We start from the raw sequence: 17,737 nt of genomic DNA on the forward strand, positions 1-17,737 counted from the left end.
GGCCCCGTTCACACCCTTATCACATCTTTGACCTTCTTATTTTCCCATTCATTTTTCTTCTAGTTGGCAGGTCCAAGACTTTCCTCCTTTACTCTATGCCATGATGCGAGGGTAATGCTCACTTACCTTCACCCCACCTCCTCCCCCTTTCCCCTCCCCCCCTTTTACACATGGAGTCACAAGAAGATATGCGCCCTCACGAAACTGAACCTAATGGGGTTGCCCCCGAGGGTAAGGAGGACGTCATGATTGCTTTTTCACCGGCACCACCTCGGACACGATCCCCTTTGGCCCGATCGCATCTCCGCTCACGATCACTGGCTGGAATCCCGGGTATGCCGTCTATGACGCGCGCTTATTCCTCCCCAGGCCTGGACTCACAAGGTCGTTATATCTTCGTCAATGGTCGTGGCGCACCAGTCGACGCGAAACGATATCCCTTACAAATGCGCTCTGACGATTACATCGACCGCATGGGTTCTCTCAACATCTCAGAAACCATCTCCGAGAATGCCGAATTAGAAACTATTCGCAAATCGCCTTCTCAGCCAACCTCCTCTCCTATCTTGATGCCGCAGACTTTCCCCCGCATCGGTCGCCTGCGTCCGACTTCACCCCTTCCTTTCCAGGCCCCCGCCAGCCCCTCCTTGCATTCCTCTCCCATCCTGGGCTCCAAATACAACGAATCTTACCCCAGCCACTCTGGTTCTGTTTCGTCCATCTCCGTCCCCTCCACTCCAACCAGCCTGCGCTCCCGAAGCCCCAGCATTTCTTCCCTGGAAACAATCCCCGACATCCCTGACGCCGAAAATGAGGCCCTTGAAGAGGATCGCATCGCGGAATTGAAAGCCGCGGCTGATGCAGCCGACGCGGCCACTATTGCTAGCCGACGGCGCGGGGCCTCGGATGCGCCCAACTCATTCACTACAATGCGCGGGGGATCGGGCGGATATGCAGCTCGGAGCGATAAGCGCAAGCGATGGAGTGTGTGTGGTGCCGAGCGACGGCAGGACCTTGATCTGGAGACCATCTGGGAAGATTGAAGTGTCTCCCAGTTTCATACGATTTCACCGCGATCTCCGCGCCTTGTCTACTACAACCAAGAAGCCCCTGTGCTCCCACATTGTCTCATAGTGGAGTTGATCTTCACTACTTCTTTATCGGCTTTCCTTTCTACTCAGTGGCGCTTTGCTCGGTTCTCTGACTTTCCTTGATACCCTTCCATTACCTCCGACCCGTACATATCCTTCGCAGTCCTGTTTTATCATTTCAAAAGCGCTTTCGGCATGGAGTTCTGCGGCGGTGACAGGGATCTTACCATGTCCCCGTTTCTGGCGGTTTTAGCAGGTTCGACCAGGCGCATGGTTTCTTTTTGTATTATGCTGGTCATAACTGAGCTCCGTCCTTTTTCTGATTTTGCCGTGCCTTTATTTGACCCGGCATCCGCGATACGACCTCTTTCGGAATCACTTTCTCAATGCAATTGGGCCTTCCCAAAATAACCTATCCTCTTGTAAACTGAGTAGACCCATTATAACCATCCGTATAGATGTAGCTGGCAACTGGCAACCTTCCAAGGTTGGAATGATAAGGGCATCCAGTGGATAACGGTAACCAATCATCTCAGTACTCAATGACATCCAGAATCTCCACTTGATCGTCAAAACTTCCAGATTCACCTTGTCTACTCATTTTGCTCAAATCCCAATCGCGTATCCCCAATTGGTCTTCGGAATAACGGCATGGCTCCGAGTCCGCATATAGGCATCGTCGGCGCAGGTATTTCAGGCCTCCGGTGCGCCGACATCCTCATTCAAAACGGGGCCCGAGTAACAATCCTAGAAGCAAGAGATCGTATTGGTGGGAGAGTATGTCTTCCCTCTACCCGGAGCAGAACCGCAGTCTTTTTTAACTTTTTATTTAGGTTCACCAATCAACTGTTGGAGACCATGTGGTGGATCTGTATGTATCCCTCCATGACGATGTGGAAAGTATACACCAGCTGATGCTCAATTTAGAGGCCCTAATTGGATTCATGGCGCGGGGGAGAACCCAATCAGTACCATAGCAGGAGAAACGGGAACCGTCATATACGATCCTGAGGGTGGAAGGCATGTCACCTTCTCACGAGACGGCCACCCGATCACGGACGAAGTGGGCACTAAGGTCCAGGACTTTGTATGGATTACTATAGCAGAAGCCTTCAAATACAGCAGTGACCATGGAGAAAGCATCCCCGTCGAGAGAAGTCTGTTCGATTTCTTCCGCGAACGAGTCCAGCAAACCAACTTCTCAGATGAAGAGAAACAGCTCTGTCTGGACGCCTGTAGGCTCTGGGGTGCATATGTCGGCGACCAAGTCGACAGGCAGAGCTTGAAATTCTTCCGTCTGGAAGAATGCGTTGATGGGAGTATGTGTCTTCAGCAAAACCATCCCGGGTTGCATATCAGACTTTCTAACATCATCCATCAGGCAACTTCATCGTGGCATCAACATACAAGCGCATCCTAGAATATATCGCAAAAACTGCCACCGCAAAAGCCAACATCCGCCTCAACGAACCCGTCACAAGCATCAAAGCACCACCTCGCAACAACAAGTCCCAAACAAAGCACCAAGTAACCGTAACAACAGCCACAGGAACAGACTACGTCTTCGACGAAGTAGTCATAACCTGCCCACTCGGTTGGCTCAAACAGAACACCTCAGCATTCAGTCCATCCCTCCCGCCCCGTCTCGAACAAGCAATCAAAAACATCTCCTACGGCCGACTGGAAAAAGTCTACGTGACATTCCCGCGCGCCTTCTGGCACACCAATACAACCAACACTTCACCAAAAACCCGAACCCGAAACACCGTCTTCGCCCAATTCCTCGAACCATCATACACCCCGCACCCGAACATAGAATGGAACCAAGAATGCCTCTCACTCGCCTCACTCCCAGAACCACACGCCCACCCAACCCTCCTCTTCTACACGTACGGCGACGGCGGCGCGGAGATAATAAACCGTCTTTCGGGGCTGGCGTCCTCGTCGCTCGAATACAGAGAATCTCTAATTCAAACACTGCAGCCCTTTTACTCCCGGCTTCCTGGGTACAGCGCGGAGAACCCGGATTGTGTGCCCGTTGCGCTGCTTGCTACGCAGTGGCAGAAGGATGTCTTTGCGGGGAATGGGTCGTACTGTAATTTCCAGGTTGGGGTTCAGGAGGCGGATGTGGATGTTGACGTTATTAGGTCTGGGGATGGGGTTGGTCCGGATAGGGGACTTTGGTTTGCTGGGGAGCATACGGCGCCGTTTGTTTCGCTTGGGACTACTACTGGTGCATTTTGGAGTGGGGAGAGGGTTGCGAGGTTGGTTTGTCGGGGGGTTGGGATTGGGGATGGTGGGGTAGAGGTGAAGGATGATTCTTTGCCTTCTGAAGAGGTGTCTTGATTTAGACAGAGTTGTATATATACTTGCTATGTGGGAAATCTATAGATTTAGACATTGGCGTTGTGGATTTAGGTGGTTCTTAAGAACTATAGCTTGGAGGTATAGATTGATAGATACCCTACGTTTGTTTCTAAAAAGCCACGACGTGTATCGATTATACAACGGACCTAGCAAGTCGAAGATCTTCATTTATACTTAAATAAGGTATTTCAGGTCGTTGGATTCATTCAAGGATTAGTATCTTTCTCGGGAGCTTTTTCACGTTCGTTCGGTCAGACCCCCATCAACGGCAGGCCACCAAGATCAGACAAGTCCACCGAGTAAAGCACCGGCGACGAAAGACAAAGAACCATGTAAATCCAGGTGCATAAGAGATGCAGAGAAAGGGAAAATGAACAGGCCCGAATAAAAGATATATCATGGACAGGGTTCACGTGACAGTGGCAATGACCGCTTGCAAGCACACATCATGAAGACAACAATAAAAATATAAAAAAGTACATCAGGGCTCCGAACAAAGGAAAACCAGTATCACAAAGGAAATGAAAAACAAATGCAAAGATGACAGGCAATCGCCCTTTGGAGTGTCAATGTATCAATCATGCACCCTCTTCCTTATCGCCAGGCCCCCTGGCTCAACGACAGGAGACCCTGCACACAGTCCAAGTCATCTTCTTGGGTATCCCCAGAGCCACCAGCCATGAAAGCTGAGACTTCAGCACTGAGCTCTGGCGGGGCTTTGCCCTGTGAGCCGGCCTGAAGTGGTCGGTTTCGTTTGCCGTTGGTAGAGATGCCGAGACCGCGATTACGGTTAGCATCACGGAGGACCGGTCGTGGGATGTGTGACGTGTTGCGACGACGAATATTTGTTGACCGCGTGCCTGGAACCCAGTTCTCCTTGTCAGAGTCGCCGGGATCTTGCTCCAGATCCGGCTTGCCTGTCTTGGAAAATAGAGGCTTAGACAACTTTGATGGGTTCATGTTCGCCTTGTTTCGGCCTGTCTCCAGTCGACCTAGAGATGAAACAGCGCGCGCGAGCTTCCGCCTCTTCTCTCCCATGGACTGAGAAATTGGCGTGTTCGGGTCGCCGTGGACAGCGAGGCTGTGCCGCCCTGAGGCACTCCGTGGTAATGAGCGCTGGCTGCGGGATTGGAAGAGACCAGGAGAACCGTTCGGCCCACTGGTTGGTGTTGATAGGGCACTTCTTGCGTCTGTGTCACAGAATGATTCCCAGTTACGGGGATCACGAGAGCGACCGAAAGCTCGATCTTTCTCGGCCACACCTGCCCGCGGCGTTGCTGGGAAGACGGCGCTGCTGCTACGCCGCAAGCTTGACATCTTTGTCCGGCGAACCGAGAACATCGCCACGCGGTTCTTGGACGGCGATGGTTCGTTCTCCCCGCGGATTACTGCTTTTCCGTCCGATGACATCGCGATTCGTAAGGCGTTGCGGCCCTTGGGCGGAGACGGCGTTAACTCGCCCTCTTTTCGTACCAAAGCCTTTCCATCAAACGACATCGACAAACGCAGCGACGGGGGTGACTTCGTAGGTGTGACGTGTATGGTTTGTGTGGTTGCTGCCTGCTTCTCGTATTCTCCCTCGCCCCGGATATCCGACACTGAACGTTTCCTCTTTGGTACCTGCAGGAGAGAGTCTTCTGAGTGGTCATTCACCAGTTGGGAAAACTCTTCCTGTGTGGTGGGCGGAGTTTCCCCAGCAGCCTCTGTTGCCACGCTTGTTTGAGTGCTCTGGGGCAGCTCATGTTCATCTTTATCTTCAGTTACTGGATCCGAATCATCTGAAAATTGCAACAGTCCCCCGTGCCATGGTTTCGATGCCATTTCCTCGCGGTGGTCGTGGATGTCAAACTGCTCTGCCCCACTTGAAGACCCCGGCTCCGTCGACGCGTTATCATCACTCGAAGGCTGACCTGGTGAATCGAGCATGCCCGACCGCGGGGCGAGTAATTCGTGAGGCTGGAGGGGTTTGGATTTCCGACGATCGTTCTGGCGGCGATTTTGGAACCAAATCTGCGAGCCAGTTAGAAGTAGTTTTTGTGCGTGAACTCTTGGCATCGCATACTTGGACCTCTTTCTCACCGAGTGAGACGCGGTTCACGATACTCGTGCGGGCTGCTTTGTCTGGTTTGGGGTTTTGCTGGTATTCGGATTCGAGGACTGCGTGGTCCTCCGGACTGCAAAATAGTTCATATCGGGTTAATTGACGCGTTCGTAGTATGGACCACAACTATAATAGCATACCTCGTTCGGCGTCGCTTCTGGCGGGCTAACAGTTTATTGTCGACACGAGGAGGGAGGTTCTGTGTGAGGGTCTTTTGCGAATGAACGAGGAAAGCGTAGTTAAGAGGGTTGGAGTCGGTGGCCGGGAGAGAGGGCGAGGATGAGATCGCCACCGAAGGCTCCGGATCAGACATTATACCTAAGAGAGCATGGAGGGGCTGGGAGGGTAAAGAGAAAGACGCAAGAACACCAGATCACCAGATGAAAAAAAGGAAAGACAAGAGACAGAAGATTGGAAAGCCGTGAGGCTGGCATGCAGAAAACGGTATCAAATCGCGTCGCGGTGTAGACGCGGAGTAGAAAGAACGTGGCCCGCGCTAGTAACAAAGTGCTCCCCGAGGTACTTGGTACTTGGAATCTTTAATCTGATTTGATCTTGATCCTTTCTAGCCTTTGGATTATCTATCTATTCGAGTCCTCAGAGTACTAGTTTTACATTTTGTCTATATTGACGCGTTAAGGCTTGTAGAGGTTGGGCCCACACTCGGTATGAGGTTGCAAGTAGTCTATACAGCTACCTGCGTGAAGCGCGAAGCGTGTCCTCGCGTTCAATACAGGCATATTTGAAATCCCCCAGCTACTATCAGATCATAGAGGGTTAAATCATGCCATTTGCCTTGATTGCCTTATTTCGTCTGATCTACCGTTGAGCAAACGCGTGGTAACGCGCCCTCACGTGACCCCACGAGGAATACTTGCACGTGGTGGAATGTGATCTCTCCGATGATTTTTTGCAAGGAATGTTAATATGTTAAAACCAAAAAAAAAAGAGATCCTTCATCTGTATATCTCTTGTGTTTTCAGATGACGAAAGAGCATCTATGACCTGACCCCAATTGTAACACCTCTAGTGCGCAGTGGGTCGCCGGTGAAGTAGCACCCCATCTCAGAGAAGTAAAGAGCTCCAAATGTGACAGCTAATAGCCCAGTACCCTGACAGTGGTCGCAGACTGGAATGTTCGGATTTGAGCGTAACTATTCCACCCCTTTGGCCCTTTTGGGCAGAACTTTAGGTCAAGTTTGGGAACACCTAATTCATGGCGCAGTCCCATAGGTCGGGTCTTTCTATATATATAAACCTCTGGGGCTAGCTACATTTTGTCAAACTTATTTTGTATCCCTCGTTTTGCAAATTCTTTGGGTATCAGAAGAGAAACGCTGACGCCTTCGACAGCTTCCTATGTTGTACAAGATTGACTAACTGTAGACCGCGTCAACTGTAAACTCGCCATCCAATTAGGAGCATTCCTATGTTTGATCGACGTGCGATCCTAACAGTTGTTCAGAGTCCTTGAATTATCACAGTGGGCTGCATTTTCACTATGTCATCGGTCTAATGTTCATGTCCGTCCCAGTCTACCACTAAGAAATCGAGAGTATGATCTGCGCCTCGGTAGACGCACGCTGACCAAGCCACAGGAGGGATTAACAGCACATATGCATGATATCAACTGGGGATGCAACTGCTAGACAAGAAAGAGAAAAGTGTCTCTGCAACGAATGTAGAAGATATAGTCCTACTATTAGGTACATTATACGCTGACCGATAACTCTGATAAGCTTCATTGTTTTGATAGAAGCCTACCGTGTAAGCAGATAGCAGATATTTTACATAGCCAGTGTCCGACCATGCAAGGTATTTTCCTGTCCCCAAATATCCTCAGCATGACTATTTTGTACTATATATCATCGCTACCATATCTCGAGAGATCTACGGAGTACATGTGACCGATACTTGCTACAGGTGTATATCAATGCATATCTACATATGTAGCAGATCTGTATTGCCCTTGCATTCTGCCTGCTCATACAAAATAGTATTTCTCTATGTTGCAGTATGGAGTAGCTGTTTGGTACCATCCACGATTCCAATTAGATTTAGATCTAAACCCTAATAGACCTGAGGTAAGATAAAGTAGGAGTCCAGAATACCAAAAAAGAGTCAATAGTGCCAGTTAGAATGTTCGAAGAATGTCCCCATGAAACATACAACCCTTGCAATGATAAAGTAGGGGAGTGGAGAGGGAAGTCTTGGCTGAGGTTAAAAGAGTCATCTCGCATATAATCTGCACATATCCCCAGATTTATCTAGGACGGAAATACCTAATAGACAAATACCAGGCAAATATGGGGTAATAGAAAAAGGCATCTACCTATGTTTCACGTATTTCAAGTACCTATGTGAATCCCATGATCAACAAAAGGACAACATTCCACGTATCCCTTCCATTTCAGAGTGTTGATTGGTCCAATATAAGTTGCTCAATACCTAAAGACCAATAAAGACAAATAAGAGGGAAAATCAAAGGAAACCGTGGAAATCGTAGCTCATACGATCCATGGTTGATCCACGTCTCTTCCCCGCTTTGACGCTTGGACATGGAGATCATCCCCAGATTGATATTGTCTCCAACATTTACAATTCCTATCTCTTTGGTGACATTCTCAATCTACTCTACCTCTGGACTCTCTGGACTTCATAGGATTCTGACTGGTATTTCGGCTCTTCCTTTCCTTTCTTTTGTTTATTTTTCCTTGGAAAAGATCTAGTCTGTTATTGAACCGGCACGGCGTCCGGGCTGTGACACCCACATTTAGCTTGTGATCACTGGCACTTTAGGACCAAAGCCTTTTGAGTCCAGTCTTTTATTTTTCGCTTTCGACCTTGGTCACCCATCACACCCCATCTCATCGACGCGACTTTGACCACTCGTGCAACAAAGAATCCTGGACTCGGAGATATGGCTGAAGACACGAAACTGAAGAAAAACCATATGGCGATCGTCTTGGGCATCGGACTTGGGGTAGTGCTACTCATCGTGCTTAGTTTGATGTGAGTAAGATGGATATTATTTGCATCTTATGGAATGTTATCTCTTGTGTCTCCTCCATCCCCATTCGCGCCGATACATTCCCTCCGTCGGTGTTACATATTACATAGATCGTGCTAGAACATCTTATTCTAACTATATCATCCAGTCTGACAATACTCGTCAACCGTCGGGACAGGCGGTCATTTCTGGGATCAAAGAAAAACTCCAGTGAGCGGTTGCGCAAGTTGGATAAGGTCTCGCCAACTTGCACGCTCGAGAAGTGGTGGACGGCCACAAAGGGGAATCTCGGACTATCCGAGGCCGTCGATGGACAGTTCGTTTGGTAGGTTTACCTTGCTTCGCCGGCAGTGCAGTGGCTGACGTTCTGCTCAGCGCCGTTTGTTTGGAGCAAGTAGACCGCACGCAGGAGATTCGCGAACTGCGGTGCTTGCACGTTTTCCACCGGGAATGCTTGGAGAAGTGGTTCTTGGGGGACCACTTCAATTGCCCGCTGTGTCACCGGGCATATTATGTGGCCGAGACACCTCCCCGCAACGATTATCTGTGGATGGTATGACCAGATACCAGCCAGCGATTGGACGGGAGTAATTCAATAACGACGTGATGAATGGATCTTTTAGCCCTGCATGATCTTCACGATAATATGATGATGTTTAAGCAAAGCCCTCGGTAAGAGGCATATAATCGGTGTTGAAGTCCCAGATCGTATTGTAGTTCGACCAATTCAGGAAGTCGTCGAGTCCTGTTGTAACATCGTCCACCACATGCTGCTGCACAGGCTCTGGATCGAGTAACTGGTCAAGGATGCGAGACAGCTTTTTCTCGGCTTCTTTGCAGGTGTGGTGGTTGCCGTGGCCGGGGCCTGCAACCCACGATAGGAAAGAAATAAACACGCTGAGGTTGCGGATCAGCTCAGCGCGCGGGAGAGGAACGGCGTGTGGAGCGGGCTCATGTGATTGGCGTAGGAGTTCAAGGAGAAGGACGCTGGCGGAAGGCACACCGTACGTCAGGACCTGCATTTATTAGTAAATATTTCTCTTCCACTCATGAATGGCAACCGTGGCGACATACGATCCAAGAAAAGTGCCGGTCTAGATCGACCATTGGAGTTCTGAACGAATTAACCTGAATGACAATGGCTAGCACCCGACGAGATATGTCGCAAAGCTCCGCTTGTCCGGTGTTCGTGTGCTTGGAAACTGCTCGATAGAGCAAAAAGCAAGTGTATAGATAGTCCAAATAGAGATAGACAATGGTAAAGCACCCATCATTCAAATGAGGGTTCGATCGCCGGTCATATCGAAGCTGGTCCGGAGCTGATTGCCATATGGCGCGTGATTTCGCTTGGATCTCTCTGTTATAAAATCATGTCAGCACTAAGAAAACACGTGAATCGGACGGGAAGATATGCTTACTCGGACTTCTGGATTAGATTGTGTTGCTCGCGAGTCCCTAGTACTACCTCAAGAGTCTCTTCCCGGATGATAGCCAGATGGTAGCGTAGGCGAGGTGAGGTTACTGGGTGTAACTTCCCTTCACTATTCCATCCGGCGCTGTCTAGCTCCGAAATGGCTTTGCTGAGAACATCTCCACCTGCAACCAGAACTTCGTCGCTCAGGTCCAAGGGAGCAGCGAGTGTGCAGAATCGACCATTCATCAGTGGCGGTCGCCCAACAAATGTTGCTATCATTTTATCCATGTAGAAGGCACCAACAAAGCAGCGTCTCCGCCACTGGCGAAGAAAGAATGGGCAATTCTCAGCCCCATTAGTCTCTAAGTGTAGCCCAGCTGCATAAATCGTGGATACCAGGTCACCCAATCGCCGCCATGCTTGATAGCCTGACAGGTGGTCAGTAAATCGATAGGATGAGATCATACAGAAAGGGAAAGTCTTACTGGAATCACCATATTGTTGTGTTCGCAACATAGCATCATTATACTGTAACATTGCCAGTAATTCATTTGCCGACGATGCCTGATCACAGAAACCGAGGCATACTGTACTTATCACAGTCACTTGTTCTAGTAACTGGTCTTTTGTTCGAGGGTCATCCGAGCCCTGCGTAATGTCAGGGTCGCTGTCTGGCGTAATGACCAATTGCATTCCGCAAAGAGCGAAAATAGACCCAAGGGCTTCCCATCGGAGGTTGCGACCGGTGAAAGAGGAACAGTACTCCTCCACCGACATAGACTTGTGAGTCCGCATGGGCCGGGAGGTATTTTGAAATATCTGATTCGCCAACTCTTGCAGTTGTGCCGTTGGATCACCGGAGAAACCGGCGAAGATTTGGCGCACCGAGCGCAGAAGTTCGTCCATTACGATTTTGGGCACGATGATGTTCAATGTCCGAACGTAGTATCGTGCAATCAACATTTCATACACAGTGAGATTGTACAAAAACTGAAGTACATCAACCCCAGATTGGAGTCGATCGGGTTCCACCACTAACCCCGCGGAGGAATCTGTGCTCTCTTCAGCCTCGAACGAAATCTCACTGCGATGCTCAGTTAAGACCGCGGAGTAGCTTGTTGAGCCCAGATATCCCGGGAGAGCCGAGGGTGGTTCCAATGGCGCGAATAAGCAGCCATTCCCCAGTAAACCTGAGCTCAAGCTAGAAGCACTGTTTCTACATATTAGTATGGGCCTATCATCCGTTGCAGGAGATGCTTACTTTGAGGTTGGTTGACTGGTCAGTCGACTAGAAACTATCGTAGGATTGACTGGATCAGAAGGCCTCCGCCTAGTCATCGGAGCTGGATGATAAAAACATTTATCGCTGATTCTTTTTGCGGTGCATCGGCGACAGACCGGCCGGTCATGGTCGCATCGCTGTTTGGATCTCCGGCAGGGTTCACATGACTGTAAAGTGCCATTTTTGCGCGTTGCCGGCGATGCAGAACGCCGATCGTCGTTTCTCATGGCTCGAGAACCAAGGCATAGAGGCATACGATCAATGAGAGGAAGGGACCTCGGGAAAATTGATACCCGCGATGGTTGGCAGTTTGCTTCGTCCAAATTAGGTTTAGCGTGTTATATCTAGGAAATCCGAAGGATGAGAGAACAAGACGGTCAGTACATAAATTGGACAGCTATCGAAACTTGGGGATATATATTTACCTATTACTATCTATGTATTTTACTGGGGCTATATGTTCCATGTTAGAGAAGGCGCAACCGAATTTATATCAATCAGTAGGACCCTTTTTGACACGATATATACTACCTTTACTGACCTGCAATATCCTTTCTCATAAAAACCGTCTTTGTATCCCAAACCTTGCCAGTCTTATCCGCGACGCGATAATAGTTCTGGACGGTCTTGATCAATTGGTAACCTCGACGAGCATACCATTCCTCGTTCGTACTCTGGAAACGATAAGTTACTTGACCGAGGACATCAAACTGTACAATCAGACTTACCTTTGGAACACCACCATATGTTGCATTCGCAAATTCTTCTCTCTTCTGATCATCTTTCTGGACCGTGTCTAGCATCAATGTCTTGGCTAGTAGTGGTTCCCGGACTGCCATGGCCTCGACCTCATCCATTGCAGCTCGCCCAATTCCTTGGCCCTGGATGGACTGTCTGACGTAGAATGACTTTATCCAAAAGACGTTCTCGGCTGGCAGGTCAAACTCAATGTGCTCTGCATCAGGATTCTTGGAATCTAGTGAAATGTGACCAATGGGGATGAAGCTTTCTTTTGTCGGCTGGCGTGGGACAGCATTAATTGTTGTGGCTGTGTCTTGAAGCATTTCGTCTTCCTAGTAATTATATGTTAGCTACATATGTATTACTTATGCACTGTTGTCTTTTACTTTCGGCGATGTCGCTTGTGACTCATCTGATGGCGTGACCTTTCCACAAAATGTAAGCATATTCAACTCGTGGTTGTGTTGAATATAACGGAGTAAGATTCGACGGGACTCACAATCCAATATATGCACTTCTCGCCCTTGAGCTGTTGCTTCTTCCATTTTGGCTCAACCTTTTCCTGGTCCCAACTGCATTCGACTCGCTGCGACACGAGACGTTTCAGATGAAGGTCCGAGTTGGGATCCCAGGGAAACAAAGTCACTTTCGAACTTGGGCCCATTGTGATTCGAAGACACAATAGAGTATTATAAGTATAAGAGTATCGTAAGTATAAGAGTATTGTAAGTATAAGAGTTTGAGAGTTTCAATCTCTAAAAGCCCGAGGATCTTCCTGATGATTTATAAGCTGAAGTTATTATGGATTACCCAGGTAACGGAATCTAAAATCTAACCAATCCCAATCCTCCCGGTCAACAATTCATGCAGCGCAGGGTATTTCCCCCTGTCTCAATATAACACATGCGTCATTCATGGCCCCAACCTTAAAATCATTAAGCCAAAAATCATTCATCGTCGGCAGGCCACTCTCTGCTCAAGAGCTAAATATACCCAAAGATTGTTTTATCCTGCTTTCGGCACATTCTGCTCAGCCTCGTTTGTTGACCGCTTAGTTTCCTTCTCTAGCTCCGAGCTTACAGATGACTGAACGTTCCCACCTGCGGCTAGCTGTTGGTCGAGCCGAGCTTTTTCCTCGTCTGTGGCGCCGGTGAGGTTAACGGCAACCTCCTCGCCGAAGTTTTGGGCGATTTCCTCTAGGGTGAGGCCAGCAGTTTCGGGGAAGAACAAGTAGATGACTACGATTTTTGTTAGCGGGGATTGAATGACAGGTCGATCTTGATGTGATAGGGAAGGAAACGTACCCGGAATGAAGAATGCAGACCAGCAAATAATGACAAGATAGTATTTCCAACCAACGTTGCCGAAGCCCATGGGGGCAGTTTGCAGGAGGATGAGGGTGGCTACGTATGTCAGTTGGAATTTGGAGGCGAAATTGTAACGGACAACTTACAAGCAAATTGGCCGAAGAGAGAAAAGCCCATGCCAATTGGACGAATTTCGGTCGGGAAGATCTCCGAAACATAGAGGTACATAGTGGTGTCGCAGAAAGTACTGGAGGACTGTCAGCTTGACTTATACAGTGGTCTTGCCATGCGGATGCTTTACTCACCCCTGGAAGGCCAGATAAAGGTAGATGAAGAAGATACCGAATCCATTTCCGACCTTGTTGGTCGTACCAGCATACTCAGACGTCATAGCAGCCAGGCAGGACGTAGAGATGATAATTCCGACAAAGCCAATAATGTACATGGCACGCCGGGAGTTGACTTTATCATGGAGCCAGGCGCCTAGAGGGTTGTAGATCACACCTGAGCGAGGTTAGCAAATGAGGTAGATAGGAGTAGATCGTGGCTGTTTATCCTCACCAGCTGTTGTCAGCCAGACAGCACTCAAGAGCAGAGGCATGCCGCCCTCCATGCCCAAGTTTGTGTATAGAAGAACGGCATAGTTGTTCTAGCGATTGTCAGTGGAAACAAACTTCAGTTAGGTGTTGCCACACTCACGATGATCAAAGGTCCGCCAAATTCAGCGCCCCACTGGGTAAGGAAACCAATGGCCATTCGCTTTCGGTATGTTTTCCTTGTAAAGACAGCCTTCCACACGCTGCCATAAGTAGCCAACCTCTCAGCCTCGAGTTTGATTTGCTCTTTCGTCTGGAAGAATTCCTCCTTGGCAGCCAAATTGTTCGGGTCATCTGGTGATTCACGAAGCCGTTCAAGGACATGCTGCGCCTCATCAAACTTGCCCTTCGAAATCAACCAACGAGGCGAACGCGGGAGCCAAGGAGATCCCAGAAGCAGTACCAAGGCGGGCAGACATTGCAAGGCGAGAGGGAACCTCCAGCCAAACCCAGACAGAGTGCCTGTTGCATAGTAGCAAGCATAACCCACCCATCCTGAGAGCATATATCCAAAAACCAGGAAAATGGCGTGGTGGCCAACGAGCCAGCCGCGGCGGAGAGCACTGGACATCTCGGAAAGATACATAGGGCAGACGGTTACAAGGATACCGATTCCAAGACCGCAAATGAAGCGGCCCGCTTGGAACATACTGAAATTTGTTAGTGTCAGTCCAAATTTAAAGCGGGGGAAGTGCCATACGCCAGTGAATTAGAGCCGGCCTGAAGTGCTCCTCCGAATAGCGAAAAGAAGGCACCGAACTGGATGTTTGCCTTGCGGCCAAAGAAATCGCACGACCACATTATAAAAAGTGTACCCACAGCACCGCCAGCACTGAAAACGCCGTTTGCTGTCGAGATCGCAGGGGTAGTGGTACTCGCATATCCTGGTTCACCCTCAGCGGGCAGGCCGAAGTAGGCATACCATCCTGGCTGGCCGATTGTACTGGAGATAATGGAAGAGCAATATCCATATGTCTAGTCGTGTAAGCTTGGTAAATAGCTGCGATTTGGAAATATATGCGAGCTCACCATTGACCCAATAGCCACAAAAACAATAACCAGCCTGTTATAGGAACTGGTCTGAGACCCAAACCTACCCATGATGGTCTGTTGTAGATCTCACAACTCTCAATGAATTAAGGGTATATAGTAAAGGATGCCAGCACCAGGTTTGAAGAGAGAAATTTCAGCATGTTTGTAGCCGACAAGTAGGGGGGGTGGGCTCGTAGGGATGTATCCTGTGGAGCTGTGGCCCACTGAGCTGCATAAAGTTCTCAAGTACATGACTGGCGTGCCGATCAACGGCACAGGAATTTTCCAGCTTTTGAGTCCAGACTCAGAAACTGACAAATTCCAACACGTTAAAGTTAATGTCACTTGTTGAAGATAACACCCCCAACATGCTTTACGTATATTCCAATGGATGTTGTACTACTCGGTACTCCGTACAGCGGAGTCATTATAGTGTGGATCCGGTCCGAGGTTACGGAGTACAAATGTACCTATGGAGTCCACAAATTAATCTCTCCACTCAGCGTTGGAACGTCAAAAGGTCCTTGCGGTCCATGTTAGTTCATTGCACAAAGTTCTACTTCGTATTTAGCAAGAGACTCCGGAGTACGACTCCCCGGGCCCTACAAAGTATATACAATATACTTTTTGCTCACAAATCCGACCATCAGAAACAATAACAGAACAGCGATGGCCCAGTCACCTTTTGACACCCCGTTTGACGAGCTCCCGAATCCGAAACAGGTTTGGCTAGGAAAGCCAGGTAGCTATGAAGAGGGTCTGGGAAAACTAGCTATTCTTACCCCCGAAGTCGTCGCTGCGGCTTCTGCCAGTGAGATCAGATGTGGTCGACGCGTGACGATGGGATGGGAGATGACGAAACTGGATTTTCCTAATCTCAACCGTCAGCCATGTCACCATCAGATTGTGCCCCTTCTGGGAGGTGTGGCATTCGATGATATCTATACTATGAACCCACGTGAGTAGCGAGGAATTCTGCGTTCTCCCTTTCGTTTATTTTTTTTTTTAATTTTCCAAACAATATATTGATTGTCTGCCAGAGCAAAGTAGCCAGTGGGACGGCCTCCGCCATTTTTCTCAGACAGTGCCTGGTCAAACTGAACGTGTGTTCTACGGTGGAACAACCAGTGAAGAAATTAACGATCGCCAAAATGATCGAATTGGTCTCCAACATTGGGCCCGCGAGGGCATTGCAGGTACTCATCCCCTTCACATGAATCCCCTGATTTATCTCACACAGTTTTAATAGGACGTGGAGTATTGATTGACTACGCTACATGGGCCGAGAAGAAGGGTATTAAATACACCACCTTCTCGACCCACCAAGTGCGTTTTGCCGATATCCTCGAAATAGCCGAGGAGAACAACATCACGTTCAAAAAGGGTGATATTCTTTTCGTCCGTGTAGGAGTGACCAAGGAGTGGGACACGTCCATGACGGATGCCGAAAAACAAGCTTATTCGGATAACGCGAGCCCAGAGCATGCTGGAGTCGAGGCAACCACGGAAGTTCTCCGCTGGCTGTGGGACACCGGATTCGCCGCCATCGCTAGTGATGCGATCAGTTGGGAGGTGAGCAATAAGAAAAATAAACCCCAAAACTCAGCATGTGATAGTCGACCCGATCAGGGAAATGGACTGACAGACCCGCAGGTTTACCCACCACAATCCCCTGACATCTTCCTTCATGAATACGTGCTTGCTGGATGGGGAATGCCGATCGGTAAGTTGCCGGAACGATTCTCTCCGAGTTCCGCAGACCCATTATCTTGACTAACAACCGACAGGGGAACTATTCGATCTTGAAGCGCTGGCACGCACTTGCCAGGAACTCCAGCGGTGGAGCTTTTTCGTGGCATCCGTGCCTTTGAACATGCCTGGTGGAGTTTCCTCGCCTCCGAATGTGATGGCTATTTTCTAGGTCGAAATTGTCTGTAGAGCATGACGAACAGTACAATATACGGAATAACTAGTCATTGATAGGACCTGGTTGAAACTCTAGTATATAAACCTATTGACCCGCTATTGATTCTGGTGGTGCCACCCCGCTTCAAGTGTGTAGATGTCATGCTAGCCCCGCTAAATTGGACAGTATGGTACGATACTACAAAAGAAGGGATTGGGAGCAACGAGGGTAAGTCGGGGACGATCAACTGTCATGAATACTTGGTACGCTATGTTCTGGACTGTGGGCCGAAGGCTCGGGGCGAACGTACCAGCACGAAGGACGCAGGCCCCGCTTCAACATCGCTTAGCATCTCTCATGAATAATTAGATGCGACGCAATTACGTAGCAGAGATAAAAATATGATTACTATGGAGTATACTGGGTACTCAAATGTGGATTTGCCTCGTATTTCTGACTTCGGGTTTCCTTCGGGACCAGAATACCAAGAACTTACACAACTCTCCATCCTCCTGCACAGGACGGACCATTCGATCCACAATCTATATAAGTTCCACTTTTGTTGGCGAACCTGCATCTTCAGAATATGCCGTCGTGGGTCAAGAGTGGCTCGGGAAATCGTCGTGTGTGCAACCATGGTTGATGGCGCCGTTCGGGTCCACTTCCCGAACTCAATTCCAAGGCCAGAAATTAATTACCTGCCCAGGTGAATATCGTCAGAGAATAACCAACCAATTTTTATACATACATATACTTGAATTGAGCTTTAGACTCAATCTTAGCAATTTAAAATACATTATTACTATGACGATATGGAGGGCGAGTGGCAGATCCTGTATGTACAATAATCAATGTGTTATTAAATGACAGCATGGTACCTTAGGCAGTTT

At 48.8% G+C, this 17,737-nt stretch overlaps 8 protein-coding genes across 8 annotated transcripts; 4 read left to right on the forward strand and 4 right to left on the reverse strand.

Moving 5' to 3' along the window:
- Positions 1–170: 170 nt before the first annotated feature.
- N7519_002694 (uncharacterized protein) lies at positions 171–1,043 on the forward strand (the record flags this gene model as incomplete). The annotated part of the gene is made up of 1 exon (XM_057289472.1): positions 171–1,043. One exon carries the CDS (start codon positions 171–173, stop codon positions 1,041–1,043), a length of 873 nt encoding a protein of 290 aa, XP_057150674.1.
- A 699-nt stretch (positions 1,044–1,742) lies between these two features.
- N7519_002695 (flavin monoamine oxidase family protein) lies at positions 1,743–3,437 on the forward strand (the record flags this gene model as incomplete). Its single annotated transcript, XM_057289473.1, has 4 exons — positions 1,743–1,868; positions 1,925–1,962; positions 2,019–2,410; positions 2,473–3,437. The coding sequence occupies 4 exons, from the start codon at positions 1,743–1,745 to the stop codon at positions 3,435–3,437; spliced, it is 1,521 nt and encodes a 506-aa protein (XP_057150675.1).
- A 615-nt stretch (positions 3,438–4,052) lies between these two features.
- N7519_002696 (homeobox domain-containing protein) lies at positions 4,053–5,872 on the reverse strand (the record flags this gene model as incomplete). The annotated part of the gene is made up of 3 exons (XM_057289474.1): positions 4,053–5,468; positions 5,521–5,632; positions 5,700–5,872. 3 exons carry the CDS (start codon positions 5,870–5,872, stop codon positions 4,053–4,055), a joined length of 1,701 nt encoding a protein of 566 aa, XP_057150676.1.
- Positions 5,873–8,479: 2,607 nt separating this feature from the next.
- Positions 8,480–9,128, forward strand: N7519_002697 (putative RING finger domain protein; the record flags this gene model as incomplete). Its single annotated transcript, XM_057289475.1, has 3 exons — positions 8,480–8,571; positions 8,718–8,894; positions 8,945–9,128. The coding sequence occupies 3 exons, from the start codon at positions 8,480–8,482 to the stop codon at positions 9,126–9,128; spliced, it is 453 nt and encodes a 150-aa protein (XP_057150677.1).
- A 97-nt stretch (positions 9,129–9,225) lies between these two features.
- Positions 9,226–11,519, reverse strand: N7519_002698 (putative C6 transcription factor; the record flags this gene model as incomplete). The annotated part of the gene is made up of 5 exons (XM_057289476.1): positions 9,226–9,585; positions 9,644–9,926; positions 9,988–10,411; positions 10,469–11,193; positions 11,245–11,519. 5 exons carry the CDS (start codon positions 11,517–11,519, stop codon positions 9,226–9,228), a joined length of 2,067 nt encoding a protein of 688 aa, XP_057150678.1.
- Positions 11,520–11,798: 279 nt separating this feature from the next.
- N7519_002699 (GNAT family N-acetyltransferase) lies at positions 11,799–12,670 on the reverse strand (the record flags this gene model as incomplete). Its single annotated transcript, XM_057289477.1, has 4 exons — positions 11,799–11,939; positions 11,994–12,338; positions 12,393–12,431; positions 12,506–12,670. 4 exons carry the CDS (start codon positions 12,668–12,670, stop codon positions 11,799–11,801), a joined length of 690 nt encoding a protein of 229 aa, XP_057150679.1.
- A 341-nt stretch (positions 12,671–13,011) lies between these two features.
- Positions 13,012–15,010, reverse strand: N7519_002700 (putative MFS sugar transporter; the record flags this gene model as incomplete). Its single annotated transcript, XM_057289478.1, has 8 exons — positions 13,012–13,244; positions 13,311–13,409; positions 13,460–13,560; positions 13,619–13,817; positions 13,875–13,962; positions 14,013–14,559; positions 14,610–14,852; positions 15,003–15,010. The coding sequence occupies 8 exons, from the start codon at positions 15,008–15,010 to the stop codon at positions 13,012–13,014; spliced, it is 1,518 nt and encodes a 505-aa protein (XP_057150680.1).
- Positions 15,011–15,610: 600 nt separating this feature from the next.
- On the forward strand, positions 15,611–16,862 carry N7519_002701 (uncharacterized protein; the record flags this gene model as incomplete). Its single annotated transcript, XM_057289479.1, has 5 exons — positions 15,611–15,899; positions 15,982–16,137; positions 16,191–16,513; positions 16,595–16,664; positions 16,729–16,862. The coding sequence occupies 5 exons, from the start codon at positions 15,611–15,613 to the stop codon at positions 16,860–16,862; spliced, it is 972 nt and encodes a 323-aa protein (XP_057150681.1).
- Positions 16,863–17,737: the final 875 nt, after the last annotated feature.

Source organism: Penicillium mononematosum, assembly GCF_028829835.1.
Source record: "Penicillium mononematosum strain IBT 11891 chromosome Unknown utg000002l:1.0-8112719.0:1.0-8118358.0, whole genome shotgun sequence".
Classification (NCBI taxonomy): domain Eukaryota; kingdom Fungi; phylum Ascomycota; class Eurotiomycetes; order Eurotiales; family Aspergillaceae; genus Penicillium; species Penicillium mononematosum.